This window comes from Ruditapes philippinarum, unplaced genomic scaffold (assembly GCF_026571515.1).
Source record: "Ruditapes philippinarum isolate M1 unplaced genomic scaffold, ASM2657151v2 ctg224_1_1_1_1, whole genome shotgun sequence".
NCBI lineage: Eukaryota > Metazoa > Mollusca > Bivalvia > Venerida > Veneridae > Ruditapes > Ruditapes philippinarum.
Genome location: NW_026864086.1, coordinates 375323 through 397036, shown reverse-complemented (window position 1 = coordinate 397036; position 21714 = coordinate 375323). Strand labels below are relative to the sequence as shown.

General features: G+C 31.5%; 1 protein-coding gene across 2 annotated transcripts; it reads right to left on the bottom strand.

The window, feature by feature from the left end:
- Positions 1-1451: 1451 nt before the first annotated feature.
- LOC132724374 (uncharacterized) lies at positions 1452-20097 on the bottom strand. 2 transcript variants are annotated; one of them, XM_060709227.1, is made up of 9 exons: positions 19915-20097; positions 15318-16034; positions 14137-14286; positions 9040-9255; positions 7774-7932; positions 7199-7291; positions 5709-5733; positions 5359-5404; positions 1452-2675 (listed from the first exon to the last, which is right to left on the bottom strand). In XM_060709227.1, the coding sequence occupies exons 1-9, from the start codon at positions 19921-19923 to the stop codon at positions 1904-1906; spliced, it is 2187 nt and encodes a 728-aa protein (XP_060565210.1). In that variant the 5' UTR covers positions 19924-20097; the 3' UTR covers positions 1452-1903. The 2 variants fall into 2 exon arrangements, with proteins under 2 accessions (XP_060565210.1, XP_060565209.1); XM_060709226.1 differs by having other exon boundaries at positions 1457-2675; positions 7774-7935; positions 19915-20093.
- Between the last annotated feature and the right edge of the window lie 1617 nt (positions 20098-21714).

Genomic DNA, 21714 nt, shown 5'->3' with positions numbered 1-21714 from the left:
TCGTTATTGCCAGTAACACTTATATCATAATGCACGAATAAGGCAAGTTTCCAAATAAATTGAAGAATTACAGCCTCTATAACTTAGGACTTCTAACAATTCTATTTAATTTCATTCCGCTAATTCTTTTACGTTGAGAACACACTCGGTTCTCAACATTGACATATTCTTATTTTCAAGGTCTATAATGGAAGGTCTATATTACAATAAATAATTAAAAAGTTGATAGTATCGGACGTAAAAACAAGTCATGAAAGAATTATTGATATATAATGTTAGCAAGTATAAGTTACATGATCCGATATTGCATATCTTTATACATTTTTGTATAGCAGATAATAAAACTTTCTAGAACAAATATTATTATTCTTCAAATAAATGTTCATACTTTTCACTAATGACTTTCCTACCGTGTTTCTTTGAGCAATCTTTTGAATATCTGAATGATACGTTTCTATTTATTTTTATCATTATCTAAAATAAATATGGAAATTGTGCCGATTGTTACGGAAACGTATAGCTACCACCCCTATATGTTAGTAAAGACAGAATTTTTAACAAACTATTTCATACATATAATATACCTATTGTTATTTGATATTGAATATATACTTTTTACTCAATCTGCTGTTAATATTGCTCGATTAAAATTTATGTGAGTTTTTTTCTGTTCATTTATATGTATTAGTTATATATATTTGAGTTTTTTTTATTATAATATAACATATTTTACAGTTTATAGATAATGAGGACAGAAAGATCCCGCATATTTACATGTAACAAACATACTATAAAACTATAAAAAAATGTCATTTGATATATATCATGTAGGGGTGGTCGCTATACGTTTCCGTAGATTGTAGACCGATCCACCTTAAAGTTAAAACTTGTCTAGTCCTTTGAGATCATTTCAGTACTTGAATATCGAATGAGTAATTTGTGTGTGTTTTTGTTTGTTTGTTTTTTTAATACTGTTTTATTTATTAACTTCTTATTTTAACATTACTATGCCTGTGTTATTTGTTTTTCCAATAATACGAATTAAGCTTTAGTTACTTTATTGTCTTCATTTCTACCATACAATACACAATTTGTTGGTTGATATATTTTGTTACATGCCTTATGTTTTATGCTTGTGATTATATATGTCATATAGTATGACCCTTGATTGGTGAAATAAAATTATTCTATTCTATTCTATTCTTAGGTATTGTAGATTGAATACCGCTTATGTCGGTGCTAGAGAACATAAGATATGTTGCACATCTACATTATTTCTCCTGAACATACTCAATTAAACAAACTCTGCAATTTTCATAATACATTTTGTTGTTTTCACTATTTACGAGCATCATTCTTAAAGTGATTTTGTTTGGGTAATTTGACACTTTTATTGTTCCCGTAGGAACGTATCATATTCAGTTAAGCATTCAGTTAAGCATTTGAATGCAGATCGTTGCTCTAAATTCGCACTTTATGGAAACCCTTTTGATGCAAATTATGACTTTCTTAACTTTATAGAAAATAAACCAGTGTTATATTCTTTGCAAATAGATTTTCATATACATGTAAACCCAATCTTTTGTGATGCGTACATATCAACCGTCAATGTATTCGAAATATATTCTTATTCTAGAAATGAAAGGAAATGGGTACTTTATTTTATGGAATTCATCAAAAGGAAGCAATTGATCAATAATGCAGACTTTCGTTCAAATAAGGAAAAACTGTTGATGGTAAGCATTGATTTATTGATCTATCAAAACTAACACTGCAATGTACAATATAAAATAAAACATTTGCTTCATTTTAAACTATATATCTTATAATTGTTCATAAGCGAAATAAGACAAAGTTATCTTACTAAGCCCACATGTATGATTCCAATATGGCGGATACCATACTACAACTTTAAAACATTAATGCTCCCTGAAGACCCTGAAGCTAGTAGCAAACCTGTCTGTTTGTCAAAGAACAACGTTGTCACTGTAACTTCTTCCTCTGATTTGTTATCTATGGCATTAACCTTTCTCTGGCCGTCCGAACTTAACCGAACAATAATTTGCGAAGTATAGCCGCATACTAGGACATTTCCAGCCTCATCAACACTCACTCCCCATGCACTCCAATAGTCAGAATCTTTATATGTTCCGATGAGGTTTCCAGACATGTCAATTGTAATAAGGCCGTTATAGAGGCAAGTAATGTAGATAAGTTGATTGTCTTTGCTAAGTGTAAGATTCCTAAAAGCATTGTTTTCAGCTTTGTTGGTGTACAAAACACGTTGCATATTACCTTCCAGATCATAAACATAGACAGTGTTAGAGTCAATCATATACAACTGATCAGCATGATAGTGCATTCCTACGCAGTTGTGTTTTTTTGCTACTGAAAACATGATTTTCATACCATCCTTTACGTCTAGGAAGACTATTTCTGTATCAAGAAGAAGTGCTGCAAGTTTCCTATCATGTATGTAACAGATATTGTATGGCAAATCATTGAGACGTAGACACGATACTAATTTGAACTGGCTGTCGAATTTGATAACTCTTTTGTTTATTCGGTCAGCTACTAATAACTCATCTGTAGAAATTCGACACCATGTGAGGTAATCATGTCTGGTAGATTTCGTGGTCACTTTTAGTTTGCAAACTTGCCCAACTTGCATATCGCTGTAAATGTCGAATAGAATGGCTTGTATTTGAGTAAGGAATCTAAAATGGTCACTTGAATTGCATTTGAATCATGTTTAAATAGGCAATGCTGGATTGATAATGATGTTTACAATATTGCTTACTATGAAAGTAAAAATCGAAATGAATTTCTATGATCTTATTATAACTAACAATATGCATGTGTGTATATAAAAAAAAGAAATATTACTTGAGGTTTCCTAGCATGTTTAAATTTGTTCAGTTGATTACAAGCGATAATGCACATGATATTAGAAATTTAGCTATGTTTATATAGTCAGCCTTCCATGTTAGACAACAGTTACAAGTAAAGGTACAAAAATGTTTAATTCAAAGTTCTATAATATGTTTTATGCGAATATCTAGCCCCATGCGAACGTACAAAGAAGTTAGTTGACATATTGTATTGTACTTCTATATGTGTAATGTACGAATATGAGCTGTCATGTAATTGTATATAAATGTATGATTGATACATTGCAATTTATTTTTTTGTGTATTATATGTATAATAGGTTATGTAACACGATGATTATAAAGGCTATAAATTTGTAAGTTTCAAGTCATACACTGGTCTTACCTGTATCAAGTTTGAAGCATTATATGTGTTCAAAAGTATAGTTTAGAATTAACATTTGTTTTGTTTTGTTTGTATAATTTCAATATTGTGTGCCATATTACTATTGCAATAAATCAAAACCATATAGCTTAGATTAGTAAATGTACTACAAAGACCAGTGTATGGAAGAGAATTTAAAGTATACTATGTAATAGATGCTGACAATGCCTCTCCCGAGATTGCAAGTGTAATACATACACGAAGTATTTCTAATGATTATATATTTGAATGTAGAATCTCTCAAAAAGTAAATAACTTGTAAATTAAATATATAATCAATGGTAACCATTAATAATGAAAGAAAAGAAATACTTGCAGTCACGTCATCTTGCTATGTAATTAGTTATTTACGAGGTATGTTCAAAAAGTTCGTGGATTTTTGCTGTCATTTTTTACTTGGTTCATAAAAACACCCTTAGTGGATATGAATCGAAAAAGTGTCTTTATTTCTAAAAGTAAGATTTACTTTTATTGTTAACTTTTATTTCCTTTACGAGTTATGTGCACTTTAATAACCATGGCAACGCAACATCGGCGCACGCCGAAATTTTCATATAATGTTTAAATATAAACAAATGTTCAAACAAATTGAATGATTGTTTTATGAAGTAAACTACAAGTAATCACCTTTTAATATTTAAATGACATAAATCTTAAATTTGACGTCGTTTGGACGTTGAATAGCTGAACAAACAGGTTTTGAGCAGCAGTAGACAGACGGGTAAGTTGGGAAGTATAAAGCCCGTTTAAAAACTAGAAATTCGCTCTTTCGGAAATTTTTACCAATAAATGTGGGATATTCCTTTATATTTTTATGAGGTGATTAAATTAACGAAGAACAATGAGTTGGCGAGCAAGTCTCTTGGTTTCAGGTCGCGCAAGCGATTCAAATACGGCAAATACATGCTCACAGACAGAAAGGGCGACGGATAATTTTTAGCGGCAAATTGTTGGGACGTTTGTAACGTCAATTGCAAAAGATCTACAGAAGTCCAGACATTATGAAAGTTTTGCGAGATGTCCGACATGTTTAATTTCTGCATCGGGTCTATGCATTCAATTCTGACAAAACAATTTAATTTAATTAAAATAATATTTTATTTCATTCATCAGGATATATGCGTATTTACAATAAATAATTTGAGTTATTATTTGTATTACGTGTATTTACCCTGGTCCGTTTGACAGTTAATGCTAGCCGGTTTTCAGTAGATTTACCGCATAGAATAATTGTTAGTTGATAAAATATTTTTCTTTATCATTGATAATCATATTGTTTAAAGATCGGACGAGGGCGGTTTCAAATTGAGACTATAAATCAACAATTGAATTAACTTAATAACACTGTCCGTTAAGTGTCGAAATTACTCAAAATCCCGATAAAGAGCGGAAAGTTTGCGGCACTCGGACCTTTATATGGAGAATGGAGCGAAAAGATGACCACTTTATATCTCGGGTCATCATCACAAACAGAAAAGTGGGTTTGGTATATTATCCGCATATATTGAACACTAAAAAGAGTACTTTCAGAACCAATGTCGCTGGTAATTTTTTTCATTTATATTGCGACGTCACGAACGTCATTTTGTTTCATCATCAGCGTGCGCCGGATTGTGCACCCCTTGTGATTTGTGACTGTCACAGAATTGTTATTTGTATACATATTTTTTTGATTTTTTTCACTGTTTATTAAGGACATATTTTCATATATATCTCTTGTAAAATCATATATGCAAATTAAAAGATGTGAACAGTAGAGCCGCAGTCCACGAACTTTTTGAACAGCCCTCGTACTTATGCATACATGTAATTGTATATATCATGAATGCTTGAACATGACTCTTTTGAGAGTTAATTTGCAAAATAAAGATTATTCTTCTTCTTCTTATATACCTAATAATTAACTGATAAAAAAGTTATTAGTTTTTATACCGCATTGTTGTTACATGTTGAAGGAGGCACTAAACGGTCTAAAATAGGAGTTTTGTTTAAATCTTTCTTTTTTGTGTACAAATTTGTTCAAGTTTAATATAATATTTTTTACCTGTCAATGCCTTCTAAAATATTACACGGTGCTGGCGACCATGTACCTAGAAGAACATAAAATATAAACTTTATATGATTTAGGGCACGAATACTAGTATATCTTATAAAGATTACACATGTTTTAAAATTTAACTGTAATAACATGCTAAATAAAACAAACTTGATTTTGTTTGGACGGTACTGAAATACTTGACTTAATGTTAATTTAAAAGTCCAAATAAACATTCAATGAGAAATGACACTTCTAAGTTTCAATTAGTAATGATACATCGAAACTGAATTTTTATCATGCAAACTAGAAATAAATAAAGCTTTAACAGTATGGTACACTAATCGTAGATATATTACCTTCGGTGGCGTTGCTTTCTCCTTGCTGAAATATAACACAATGTTAATATCAGTATAAAAACGATATAATATACACTGTTAAAGGACAATATGTATAAATCAGTATAAATGTAGAGAATATTCAAGTTTTTCAATAAATTCTGGATTTATTTTCATAGAGTGATATGAAAACAAATAGTTTATGGTTGGTGGTCGACACCAGTAAAACATGATAATTTTCATACCTTGATATAAAATAGATCCTGTATTTAAAGTAAAAAGAACAAGAATAAAGATCAACAAGGCAAAGGCAACGTTCACAGGACGCGGCCCCGACACATTCAATATTCATATTCAAAACTCATGTTTTCTGTTCATTTTTTCTGTACTTTGTTCTCTTTTTTTAACATAACGATTCCAAAGACACCCCATTTAGTTTTGTGTAATGACTAAATTTAAAAAAATAGTCCTGCAAGATACCAGTGAAATTATAGTAATAATTCGGAAAATCAAAAAACGCATTTTATTCAATATTTCATTTATAATATTTGCGACATACATGAATAAACTGGAATATGATGAAGTATATAACTTTTTTTTTTTGCTTTGTAAGTGACATCTAATATATATTATATGCTTTACACTATAAGTATCTTAACTGACATTATGCTAATTTTATCATTATCAAGTTGAGCTGAATTAACTATATATTTTTAAAGATTCACTGTTAAAATGGGGATCGACCTACATGTACAGTTATAATTGGAAAATATAAAGGTTAAAATATCATTCTGCCTAAACTATACAAAAGACCTTCCCACTCTTTTCACCGATCATTATCGATTTTTGTTCGTATTCTGTAAACAATGAGATTACAAGAAACGAAATACTATTTCACGGACATTTCTAACATGTACCATAAAAATATGACACAGCTAGGGATGTATACGCACGATATATGAATAAAACAGTCATTGAAAGGACACGGAAGAGGACTGAGCCAAAAAATCAGCATCTATCTATCTATCCATCCATCCATCCATCCATCCATCTATCAGCACAATCACACTTTAACACACACACACACACACACGCACGCACGCACGCACAATGATATATATAAATATGTATTGGATTATGCAATAATCTAATTGGCCTATTATATTGAAGTTATTTCTAACTTAATTGAGACGCAATCACTTTTATTACAATAGCGGCGAGTTATTTATGTCTACTTTTACCGCAGGTGGCTGACTCAGTCTCATTCACAGTTTTTTTCTTATTCGCGAACAAATATAATATTTTATAAGGCTACTATTGCCGAAGAATGTGGTGTAGTGGTTAGCATACTGGACAGGCCATCCAGATACCCTTGGTTCGAGTCCCGGCTGCGGCGTGCCGATTTTCCGTGTGATATTTCTATGTATTATTTTTCGCTCATGACTTTCTTTCATTCATATACATTCTTGGGCGGTAGTGGTCTTATAAAATAATAAATTCAGAACATTCACCATTTTATCGTTTTTATCTTTTCTTTCCTGTGACATGACTTCATTTACTTTTTCTTTGATGTGCTCATCATTCTCAGCAACCTTATTGACCATCTACAAAGAATAACATGCTAAATCTTTAGGAATGTCTGAATCAAGCATGGTATAACCTAAATTCAAATTTTCAAAGAAACGTTGTATACATTTAATTATATACTTTATAAAAAGATATATATAATAAGTCGTTGGTATTAGTATAAAACAAGTATTTGAAAGTCATCGAAAAGTTCAAATAATTGTTTTAATGGCATTCAAAGATGACATGAAAGGTTCATTAACTCGCATGAGTTTATAAAGACAGAAAACGGAATAACTACACAATCACCATTCGAAGGGCTATTTTGTATACTCAATATATTAAAGATATTCGACATTATTATATTCCTTAAAAACAGCAAAGTATTTATACGTTATATGTTTTTTTCTTTAAGATTCAGTACCTGATTCTAAATATTCATTCAAGAAGCAGGTCTTAATGCATCTTATGTTTTTTTACTATGTTTTATATGTTTAAGTATAAAGTGATAAACATTTACCGTTATCAGTTCTCTTTTAGTGGCTTCAGACAAATTAGGATTATCAATGTCTATTGATGCTATGATCTTCATATTATTGACAAATTTCTCTTTTGCTTTCTCGTCTACATCTTCATCGGATTGACCAGCGTCTACCTCTTCTTCCGCTTGACCAGATGTCTGCTACAATAACACATTTTACAAGAAGATACATAAATAGAGGATATTGAATAAGTGTAAGTTCAATACTGAATTTATTGCACGAGTTGAATAAAATTATATTATGCGAGCCTCTGGCGAGCATAATATTAATTTTTTCAACGAGTGCAATAAATTCAGTAATGAACTTACACGAATTTAATATTCTATTTATCACATACCCAAAATAGAGACCGTTTAAAGTGAAATAAGAGTCATTTTTCATTGACGCGCCTATAGTATAACGCTAACATTTAACGCGTCTTTACACTATGTTAACATAACGCTAATGACGTCACGTCAAAATATATGCACGGCCGTGCCATACCATATTTACGGAGTCGCAAAATCGGCACGGGTGTGTGATAAATATAACTAAAGCATGGATGGCATCGGTCATTAAATCAATCATAATGTGTGCTAGGCACGGGGGCAAGTTTTCGCGGAAATGGGGGTGGGGGTGTTCGTAAATGTTTGTTTGTTTGCTACATCAAAATCTACTGTAATTAAGAGTCTTCATAAACAAAAAAGATACCAGATAAATATAACATTTTAACAGTTTTAACATTTTTATCATAAAATTAAGAAGAAAAAAAATTTGAAGAATTTGAATATATACATTAAAGTGTCTATCTTCACAGTCGTCACTTTTCGCTGTTAAAATTTGTGTGAACATCAATGTATAAACAAAACAAGATGCTGACCCATTGAAATAAACAGAAACCTCACTAGGATTCTCAAAATAGGAGTCCTGAGACTAACTTTGTGTGAATTAAGATACTAAAGTTTAATACATAAATGCAGATAGATAACAGTGATTGATAATAGACTGTTATAGTGTTTCATTAAAATAATCTCAACATAACAAGCAAATTCATTCTATCGTTGTATTTCGTTTCTGTCGGAACATAATCAGATCTAAATTCACTTAAGTTATCTGTCATCTATAAATGTATATGTATACCGAGATTGCTACCACTATTTTCAAGGCAGCTTAATATAATTTAGAATTGCAAGTTATCAGTACAAATATAAAAATACATGTAAAGACAATTTTTGGTCATTTAATGTTAATTTAGTGTTTCTTACTACGTAAGCATCAGATTCAGTTGATTGATTTCCCGCATTAGCGTATTCTGCAGTTGTGTCACCTATCATTCTTTCAATTTCTTCGTCTCTAAAACCAAGTGATTTTGTTATCTCGTTATCTACTTCAAGGGCTTTTATTTTCGTTTGGAGTGCCTCTTTAGTAAGTTTATTGATCGTTTGCTTCACTGCCATAGACATGACTGTTTCCTTTTGCATCTGAGTTTTAATACAAATGAAGTTAGTATTCATTAAACATTTGTTTACTGAAAACCATGTGACCAATTGGCCACGTTTAATAGGTAACAATCTTATAAAAAAAGATACTCGACCGAAGTATAACTTGTTAATTTGTATATGTTAACAATGCTTGCATAACAATGAATAAATAATTTCGTGCAGCTAAGAAAACAAAACTACCCTTTGATTAGATTATAAGCATAGTAATGTATTTTCGAATGTATAGTATTTATTTAGGTATGCCTATTACTTGTTTTTACGCTTGACTTTAAAAAAATTGAAAATCATATGCAATATTAATGGTATTTTTTTTAAAGAATGACATATGAAATATTCAAAACCAAACAGCAATTAAAGGATAATGGATACCGTTAAGTCAACAAACTACCTATAAAGGTTTTATCTCTGATTAAATGCACAGCTATGGTGAAAAAGAAATTTATAAAACACTGTAAAAACTTTGTAAGTCGGCTTTCACAAACAAATAACTAGAGATAGACCTTAACGATGTTAAGAACCCTTACCACCACATCAATTGTGTGAAAGGGTCTGCAGCCAAATTTAAACTCCAAATACAAATCGAACACTTTATTTGTGCTTAATAATTTCGCTACAATTCATTTAACTGTCAATGTAAATTGTTTATTTTTTATATACCGAACATAGTTTTAGATTTAAAAAAGAATTATTCAAACAATTAAAGATTAACGAAAATGAAGTTTGAAAAGGAAGTTTATAAATGAAGCATTTTGGTGGCAAAATAAATCCATGGAATTGTCAGATGTACAGAGGGAAATACTGAAAAATACTGAAAATACGAAAAAAGTAACCTTTCTAATGTAAAAATACTTAAATTACAACTGACATAATAAATTAATAAATGAGGTTATTAAACTTGAAAATGGATCACTGTAACATGTATATGTTCATAAATGAACATGCTTAAGTAAGTACACTCAATTTCTGATACCAACATGTACGCAGAAGGTAGGGAATTATATTTATGAAAACTTGATTTATATGCAACAAAATATAGAAATTATTAATTGAACAAATCAATGACCATATAATAATATTGGACACTTACTGAGCATTATTTACTGAGTAATATCTGATAAGATCGGATTTTTTCGTGTGTTTTTCGATATTTTCACGTCAGCCACGTAAACTTAGGGCTCTTGTATGTTATTGATTGTCTCCTTATTTTTGGACAATATTCATAACTCAGTAAGTTATTGTTTAAATAACTTAATACAATTTAAAACAATTTAATACAATTTATAAAATTGGTTCTGGGTGCATAACAAATAGAATAAAAATATATTTAGACAAACTTATTAACAGTGACCAAACAGGATTTATAAAGGGCAGATTTATAGGAGAAATGTAAGACTAATTTATGATATAATGCAATATACAGAGGAAAATCACATTTCTGGGCTTTTACTCCCTATCGATTTCGAAAAGGCTTTTGATTCTTTGTCTTGGGTTTTTGTAGATAAAACATTGTCACTTTTGACTTTGGAGAAGACATCAAAAGATGGTTTAGCATTTTCTATAAAGATGGGATTTCAGCAATATGTCAATATGGATTTTTATCAAAGTTCTTTAGCATTCAGCGTAGGTGCCGGCAGGGTGATCCGTTAAGTTGTTATATTTTTATTTTATGTGCTGAAATACTTTCGCAGAAAATTAGGTTAAAAACAATATCATAGGAATTAAATGAATATGGTAGAACATAAGCTATCTCAATTTGCAGACGATACTACAATTATTCTAGATGGTTTGGCCTCTTCTTTAACTGAAACCTTAGACACATTGTCCATATTTACTATTATTTCAGGTTTGAAAGTTAATTTTGACAAAACAAAAGTCGTCCGGATTAAAAAAGAACAATTTAGTGCAATTAGTATAAAAACAAAATGGAAATAATCTTAGAATCAGCAATTGGAAGAATAGTTGTCATTAAAACTCTTATACTGTCACTCTTTAATATTTTCCCTCTTATAGACGTGTTTTGATGGCTTTTTGCCTCCCCCTTTTTTGAGGCCTCAAACAGTGACAAAATGCCCTATTTAGGCCCCAAACACTGTTTTTCGTTTGAGAAATGTTGATAAAAAGTGACCCCTTTTTCGGCGCCGGCCCCCATCAAAATGTTACATCAGAGGGTTACCAGAAGGGGGATGTGCCCCTTCTGTTTTGGGGTGGGGGGGTTGAAGCCAAGAAAATTTTGGACATATGACAGGCTTAAAATGGCCTCAGGTCGATCTTGGGGTAACAAGTAACCGACGCTGAAAAGCCTTTTACTCTATCTCCATTCATTGAGAAGTTGCAGCACTTTGAAATCAGTTTTGATGGAAAAACAAAACAATGCAAAATAGTGATTTTTTGCAATTTTGAGACGTCCCCCGTAGCTATGGTAACAGGAAATTTATGGTTGAGCATGCTGTTACAGAGGCTATGGTCTAGTCAACATTTGTGCCAAGTGTCATCAGTATTGAAGGATTTTTCATAGTTTCATAGCAGTTTAAACTTGTTACTGGAGGTTTTTCGATGAAAACGGCCATTTTTCGAAATATGCTCATGGGGTAAAAGGTTAATCACTTGTTTGTTTCTTTGCCTAATCCTCCAAAATCTTATATTCAACAAATAGTAACTTTATTCTTTGAATGTATATGGCAATGTCAATGTTAAAAAGACGTTTTGATAAAAAAAACAAAAAAGAAAATCTTATATTCAACAAATAGTAACTTTATTCTTTGAATGTATATGGCAATGTCAATGTTAAAAAGACGTTTTGATAAAAAAAAAGAAAAAAAGAAAATCTTATATTCAACATATAGTAACTTTATTCTTTGAATGTATATGGCAATGTCAATGTTAAAAAGACGTTTTGATAACAAACAAAAAAGATGGAGGTCTTGACATGATAGATTTAAATGCCTTTATATCTGCATTAAAAACTACTTGGATTAGACGAATCATTACGAGCAACTGAAAAAGGCAAGATATTGTTTCTAAACTAATAGATATAAATAAATTATTATATTGCGGCTCTCATTTCCCAGAAACCATAGCGAAATCCTGTAAAAACTAATTTTTTGGAAAGATAATTTAGATGCTTTTGGTCAATTATGTGAAAAAAAAATCCATGTTCTGATAAATTGTTGGAATATCGATTATTTTATAACCCAAATATATTGATTGGTTAAAAAGGTATATTTTTAAAGTCATGGTTTAATGCTAGTGTTCAATGTACAGGTGACTTGTTTAACATAAATGGGGATTTATATGAGATCAATAAATTCAATAAAATTTATAATTTGAGTGCTAATGTTTTGCATTTTCAAAGCATATGTAACGCGGTAGTTAAATATCTTAAAAGTGTTGATTATTCTATTTGTAGTTTGTATTTAAAAAAAATGTTTCAAGACCTTATATTTCACCAATACTCTCTCAGATTTTAAAAAATGAAAAAGGTTCACAACAGTATGCATAATATATAAACATCAAATAACTGTACAGCTGTTTGTAAGTTTAAATGGGAACAAAAACTTAATACTAAATTTGAAGATAAAAATGGAACAAATTTTTTTCACTTATTTTTGACACCACTTAAATACGAATTTACAATGGTTTCAAAACAGAATTGTACACAGAATACTTGGCATAAACGAACTTTTGTATAAGATGCAATACAAAGATAATCCAAACTGCAGTTTTTGCAACAAAATTGCTGAAAGCTTGGAATACCTTTTTTGAAACTATATAGTTGTTTTCGGTATGATTCATGGTCTTTTTGAAAATACCCATTTGCATTTGACAAGAACACAATTTCTTTTAGGCATACAAAAAAATGCTGATTATGAAACCAATCTTTTGCTTTTATTTGTAAAGAAGTATATATATTATTGTAAAAAGAATTTTAAAAGACCGTCTATAGAGGTTGCTAAGCATTATATAAATTGAATACCAAATCGAGAGAGAAACACAAACAATTATTAACAAGGTAGATATTTTTGACAAACATTGGGACAGTTTGAAATATATTTTTTCATTTCTTCATTTCCTGGATAGCATGCGAGTGTGGACATTGTATTATTGATTATGTATTATTATTTTTAAATACAATATGACTAGAAACAGTTTTCATTCATTAGACAACAGGCTACAAAACTATATATTGAAAAGTTAATTGAGATTTTACACAAATCACAGGCCTTTATTTTTTTAAATGTACCTTGAGTGTTTGTTTGTTTATGTGATCGCGGGCATGCGTGCGTGCGTGCGTGCGTGTGTGTGTTGGTGTGTGTGTCTGTGTGTGTGTGTCTTTGTATGTATGTTTGTATGTATGTATCTATGTTCCCTTTACTGGTCTCAAAAAACAGTTATTGTAAAAAAATAAATTGTTCAATAGAAAATAAAATGAGAACTAAACGCAGAATGAAATGTTTTCTGGGAAGAAGTATGGTTAAACATAAACAGAACTAAAGCATCTAAGTAATTGAACTAGAAAGTAAAAGAACTATATTTTACATTTTATTTTATAATGGCAAGAACTCTTCTTTACATCCCATTTTAGAACTGTCTTTAAAAATTTATTTTAGAATGGCAAGAAGAGTTTCCCAGATTTAAATTTGTAATTTTAAATGACCTATGAAAATTGGCTTAAATTCAGTCCTTTCCTGTAAAATTTACAGGAAGTCAATCTTATTTTAGATGGCCTTCCGCCAAAGAAGGTAATATAGGTCTCATATTATGCAAAACCGTATAGACGTCTTTTGATACTGTGGACATTTTCAATGGCATTTTTAATGTCAATCTGTATCTTATATATAATACAAATACATTTTATCCCACCTTTTCGATTTCTTTAATGGTATCTTCGCATGTAGGCACGTTCTCAAATTTTTCTAGCAGGTTAGTCATATTTGTAAGGTGAACTTGCTTTACCTTCTGACTAATTCGGCTATTTGCAGAATGATGGAGCTTGTCTCTTGACCAAATCACCTAAAAAGTATATAAAGTATTTTTTTAACTATGAAACAAATCTGTTATTTTGCAAACATATAAACCAATCGAAATATAAAGATTTGATTAATTTTTGTCGATGGATGAGCGTGAGACAGATGGCATCTTCATTACTCCTTCAAGAGTAGGTTTAGTTACATTTACACCATTTCATTTTGTTTGTACACTGCTCTCCAAGAATCGCCGATTTCCAGACATTAAATTATTTTTCTCAAACATTTCAGTATCTAAATGTTGCACAATCTTAAACAATTGTTTACTCACAATACGTTGGCAGCTAGAGAAACAATGGCGGGCTCTGTTAACGTTTGAATGCTAGTTCAGTAAAACATGATTTTTCGAGATGTGGAAGATTTCTTCTTTTTTCCGTTTAATATACGTGTACAATTTGAACAATGCTTAATAATTAATTCATTTAAAATAGGAGGAAGTACAAAATGTGTCTGGGTGATATGGTATAGTCATTTCGCTTCAGGAGTATGCTTTCAATGTTTTTTTTTTAATTATCGGGAAAAATTTGTTTTTAAAAGACGCGAACAATCACTCATTTACGCATACTATATTTGATTCTGCAACGTCGCACAATGGAAGTATTTTAATGGTTTAATACGAAATACAGCTAAGTAATAGTGGTTGAATGGCATAAGGATAAATTATGTAACTGTCACACGGTCATTTTGTCTTTGGTAGAATACACGGTATTTCATACCTGTACTCTTTATATCATTCTCTTATCGTCTCTATTTCAATCAATCATCTGCATACTTATTACTTTATTTTACCTTTAATACGTTGACGGGCCTCATTTACTTCAGTTTTGAATTCGGTCAAGCTAACCTTTACGCATGCGGACAAGAAATGAGAATTTTATAGCGAGAGCTGTTGTGTGCTTCATTGAACCTTTATTTCTATCTAATTGTGTGCCAACCACATATAATTACAGGTTCCTCTTCTAACGCCCTATTTTCCAGAGACAGAGACAGAACTAAGAGTATATTATATTTACTTACTTCGTCATAAAGAAAGTCTTCATTTTCTAGAGCAAATAGCTTGCAGTTTTTCATCATCTTCAAGAACATCGAAGCATCCGTATCGCCTGGTCCGGTATTTGCAATATTTGTTTTGGCCTTTCCATGCTGCATAAACATGTTTGCAATGCACCAGATATGTGTTTGATCACACCCGTCAAATATATCGTTGTATTCTATAGCAGTTGACTCAGTCTGCGAGCCTAATGTCGAGACCCAATCATAAAGAAAGTGCCAAATTGATTTCAATCCTTCTTTCGATGCTTTTGGTATGTTCTCTGATATGTTTGCTCCTTCGTTGTTGACCATTGTTTCTTTGTTTTTCTTTGCTTGCCTCTCGCATAGGTTACTGGTCCAAACGATATTAAATTCTTGCTTTTGCTGCAGTGCAAGAATTTTATCAAGAATCTTATTGCATTCTTCGGGATGATCACAAACGCACCGCCATTTTCCTGTTTTCGATTTCTTTTTAGAATTATTTGCAACTTTCTCAACTTTAATCCTATTTTTGGCAACACATTTTAGAAAGATCGGAAAGCTGTCTTTCATGTTTGGAATATCTTTTTTCCAGGACAATACTTCTTTTTTCCATTCTTCCATTACGTATTCATGGAATGCCGCTTTTGTCAAGTTCAAAGCATGAACGCCTTGGAGCCAGTTAGAAAATTTCTCCTTGTTTGTCTCTGGTTTATTTTCCATCTGTTAAAAAAGAGTAAATTGATTGTAACTGTAGTTAATAGATATATGGAATGGTAGCTGGAGAGAGAGAGAGAGGGAGAGATGGAGAGAGAGAGAGAGAGAGAGAGAGAGAGACTCCCTCATGTTTCATGCCAAATATCTAATCTATAGCGTTTTGGATTGTCACAAGAAATTTTGTTAAAGTTTTTACTATATGCATATCAATGACACCCTGGGACGGGAGTCACCTTTGGCCCTAGGGGTTTCATTTGAAAAAACTTTGTAGACATCCACTAGATGATGTTTCATGCCAAATATCTAAGCTCTACCTTTTTTGGATTTTCACTACCTTTTTTGGATTTTCACAAGAAGATTTTTTAAGTTTTTACTATACACATATAAGGAAAATCAATGAACCCTGGGGCGGCCAATTTTGACCCTATGGCTTTTTAATTGAATAAACTTCGTAGACATTCACTAGAAGATGTTTCATGCCAAATATCTAAGCTCTAGCTCTTTCGGTTCTTCATGGAATTTAATTCTTTGAACACCTTTGGTAGAGCTTCGTTCAAGAAACATCCTTGCAAAGTTTCAACAAATTCGACAATGTGGTTTAGGAGGAGAAGTTGTTTAAAGAAATCTTTGACGCACGGACGATGGACGACGGACAATGGGCCATCATAAAAGCTCACCTTGAGGACATTGTCCTCAGGTGAGCTAAAATGACGCCTGGCACTGATTTAAAATAGACGTCTGAAATGTACTTGAAAAAGAAGTCTGAAATATATTTTTCAAACATTACTCTTAAGTCTGACTATTGCTTCAGAAGAGGTATGTCATATATATGAAAATATGTTATGTACATCAAAACAGAAGTCGGATATGTACTTCCAAAAGAATTTGAATGTGTCTTGTACTTAAATACTTGAAAGGGAGAAGATTGAAATGTAGTTCAAAAGCAAGTTTGTTAAGAAAGTTTTATTTATTAGGTACAAAACGAAAAGGTTTTGTATGCCGAAAGAAAAGAAGAGGGTTTCAATTAATTTGAAATAATAAACAAGAGGGCCAAGATGGCCCTGAAATGGCTCACCTGTATATAGGCCCCCAGGGCGGGGCCAATTTTAACCCAGGGGCTTTGATTTGAACAAACTTGGCAGACACCCATTTGAAGATGTTTCATGATAAATATCTAAGCTCTAGTTCTAAGAAGATTTTTTAAGTTTTTACTATACACATATAGGAAAAAACAATGACCCCCCACCCTCTTAACGGGGCCAATTTTGTCCCCAGGGCTTTTATTTGAACAAACTTGGTAGACACTCACTAGAAGATAGTTCATGCTTAATATCTTAGCTCCAGCTCTTAGGATTTTTAAAAAAAGATTTTGAAAGTTTTTAATACATACAAAAAAGGAAAATCAATGATCCCCTGGGCGGGGCTAATTTTAACCCCAGGGCCCTTATTTGAACAAACATGGTAGACACCCACTAGAAGATACTTCATGCTTAATATCAAACTTTTAGCTATTTGAGTTTTTTAAAAGAAGATTTTTTTTTAAAGTTTTACTATATACAAATAAGGAAAATCAATGACCCCCGGAGCGGGGCCAATTTTGATCCAAGGGCATTTATTTGAACATACATGGTAGACACTGACTAGATGATGTTTCATGCCAAATATTTAAGCTCTAGCCCTTTCGGTTTTCTAACAGAAGATATTTTAAGTTTTTTCTTTCGGTTGCCATGGCAACCAGAGTTCTGCTTGGAATTAAATTCTTTGAACAATTTTTAAATGTTGACTACAAAAGGAACATTCCTGTGAAGTTTAGATGAAATTGGCTTAGCGGTTTATGAGGAGATGTCGTTTAAAGAAAAGTTTACGGACGGACGACAGAGGACAGCGGACGGGCGCTGGACGAAAAGCGATCACAAAAGCTCACCATGTCACTTTGTGACAGGTGAGCTAAAAGGAAATAAATAATATGTTGTACTATAAATAATAATATGGCAAGTAGCAACTAAAAACCAAATAACAAAAGGACAATTTTCAAAGCTGATACAATATTTAGTTAGATACTGTGTATAGTTGACAAATAATATGGAGAAAACAACAACAACAAAAAAAGAAACTAGAACTGTGTCCAAAGGACACTGATGCCCCCACTGTGCAGATGTGCTCATAAACAAGAGCATGCATATCTGTATGAAGATTTTTATGTGGAACTTTTTCATTCCACTGTTTCATCTCATGTACATGTTAAATTCAATTACAAATGTAAAGTTTATATGTTCAATTATTTATATGGTATATAGTGAAAAAATCAACAAAGTGCCATAATTCTGTTAAATTTGGTCACAGCATTACTACCATCTACACATTAAAGCTGTTCATCCCTGGAAGTTTAAGCAAAATCTGCCATCCGGTTAAAGAGGAGTTGCGTTCACAAAATTTCTATATCGTATATAGTGAAAAAATTAACAAAGGGCCATAATTCTGTTAAATTTGGTCGCAGTGAAAATTCCTTCCTTTACTTCCATCTACACATAAAGGTTGTTCCTCCCTGGAAGTTTTAGCAAAATCCGCCATCCGGTTTAAGAGGAGTTGCGTTCACAAAATTTCTATATGGGTTATAGTGAAAAAATCAACAAAGGGCCATAATTCTGTTAAATTTGGTCGCAGTGAAAATTCCTTCCTTTTCTTCCATCTACACATAAAGGTTGTTCCTCCCTGGAAGTTTAAGCAAAATCCGCCATCCGGTTTAAGAGGAGTTGCGTTCACAAAATTTCTATATGGGTTATAGTGAAAAAATCAACAAAGGGCCATAATTCTGTTAAATTTGGTCGCAGTGAAAATTCCTTCCTTTACTACCATCTACACATTAAGGTTGTTCATCCCTGGAAGTTTAAGCAAAATCTGCCATCCGGTTTAAGAGGAGTTGCGTTCACAAAATTTCTATATGGTATGTAGTGAAAAAATCAACAAAGGGCCATAATTCTGTTAAATTTGGTCGCAGTGAAAATTCCATCCTTTACTACCATCTACACATTAAGGTTGTTCATCCCTGGAAGTTTAAGCAAAATCTGCCTCCGGTTTAAGAGGAGTTGCGTTCACAAGATTTCGGGACGTACGGACAGACGTCCGGACGGACGGACAAGTGCAACGCTATATGCTCCCAACTTTGTGGTGGCATAAAAACTGAAAAAAAAACAAACAAAACAAATCGGTGAAATAAATAACTCGTAAATTACACAACAACGGTTTCACACGCGATATAACGAAAAATAGTCTAAAAGGTTTTAAGCATATCAGTGACAACAAACAGTAACTTAATCTGCCTGGACAGGAAGCTTTATTATTTCGTAAACAACACGCTATTAACTGCCAATTTCTAAAATAAGAGCGTAGCCTTCTACTCAATCTTTTTTGTTGTTGTTTTTTATTTGATTGTAATTATATTTTGTATATATGTTTAATTGTAATGAGACATTGTTTAAATAAATACAATGTAATGATTTTAGCAATTAGTGAGTTAAAATATGACATAAAACCTTTGTTTCTGGTGACCCACGACTTGCCTAAAGTTCAAGTAATATTCGGTCTTGAAAAAAAAGCTATTACGAACTATCTCTCAAAAAGAATGTTTCACATATCAGATTTCCTTTTTCTTAGATTTTCAATTAAAGTCTGCGTTTGCCATGGTATTCGATATTTTACCATGGTAAATGTTGGAAGATCAATGCCATGGAAAAATTTTCCAAACATATAAAAATATACTAAAATGCTATACTAGTATTTAAAGTATAACAATAAGTACTTTAAGTAGCATATACCATTTTACAGTAACTCATTAATTAAAAATAACATATAAATATTTTTTATGTTAATATAAAAAGGCGCTTACCGTTTGCATCCGGGTTGATAAAAAGTAAATCGAAAATAGTGAATACTTGTTGAAGTGTACTTAATATTCTAGGTCAATGCCTATTGATTAAAATGTAGGACGGTCGAAGTTAAAAATAGATTCTTGTTTTTTAGTTATCACTGTTGTACAGCGTCCACCGGATATAGTCACTCAAAACTCCGAAAGCGAAAGTAAAAAGGTTTACGTTGAGTTGCGAAAAACATTACATAACATAACATAAATTTTATTTAACATAAAATTGTAAACATACAATTTATAGTCAAATCATATTCTGTATAGTGTAAAGTGTTAAAAGGAAGTATTGTTAACCAGTATGAACAAATGTTATGATATATGTAACAGAGTTTGCATAAGAAATACTTATACATGTAAGAAACAAATGTACTTAAATAAAGAAGAAAAAATATTTGTTAACGTTGCCGAGAAGTATTGTTGACAAATATAAACAAAGGTTACGACATAATATTGCATAAAAAATACTAATGCATGTACACAGTAGAACGAGATTTGTTCACGTGCCGAGAATTATTGGTGACAAGTATAAACATAAATACATTTAAATATGTAAGAAGCTAAGTAGAAAGATATTTGTTAACGTTATATCATATCAATATCCACATTATAATATTTCTAAGATGACATAACCGTTGTATATGTACTAATCATTTATTGTCGTAGTTATCTCCCATTTACTTGTAATCGTAAGGATTTATGTCCTCTCTTTAAATGCGTAGTACAGATAACTTGCCAGATTATTAATTGTTTTGATATTTGTGCTTGTCATTAGTGTTTCGAATTTCTGCATTGAAGGCCATCTACAAAAATATGGTTTAAAAAACTTTCTACGTAAATTGTAATATTTCGGGCATATTAATAAGAAATGATATTCTGCCTCTACTAAATTTAATGAACAATTTCGACATTTTCTGTTTTCTCTTGGAATATTATCGTGCCTTCCTTTTTCTATTTCGAGATTATGAGCTGATTATTTGGTTAAAATAATCCTATGGCTATCTTTGTTTATAACGCTTAAATACTTTTCGCACTGAAATTCGTGTTTAAAATGACTGTAATGACTGTAAGACGAAAGTCTGTTAGAATTATTAATACTTGAATACCAATTTTGTTTGTAGATATCTAAAATTCTTTGCTTTATCAGCAAAAAGTAGCATAAATAATTTTAATTCATGTACGGTGAAAATTCCATCAATGTTACTATTAATGTTATGAATTATGTCATTAACGAAGAATAAAAATAAAAGACTTGAACTTGGGTCACCTTGTTTTGCATCTATGTTTGAGTTGAAGTTTGGTGATATCTCTTTTTTAAACCTTACCGCTGATTTTACGCTGCTGTACATGCTTTCAATTGCTTTTACAAATTTTGAACTAACATTTTCCTGGATTAGTTTTTGAAAGATAAACGAACGTTGTAATTTATCAAAGCATTTTTCAAAGTCTACAAAGGCTACGTATAATTTATTTTTATCAGAAAGAGTTTTTACTATTATTGAGTGAAGTATAAATATGCAATCTGTAGTTGATTTTCCTTTTTGGAATCCGTATTGATTATCTATTATAGTTTTATGTTTTATAGTCCATGATGTTAGGCGATTAAGTAATACCTGTGAATATATTTTAGCAATAATGTTTATCAAAGTTATACCCCTATAATTTTTGGCATCTTCCGGGTCACCTCCCTTATGTATAGGAACAATAATTCCTGATCCCCACTCACTGGGATATTCTCCGGTATGAAATATCCTGTTAAAAAGTCTT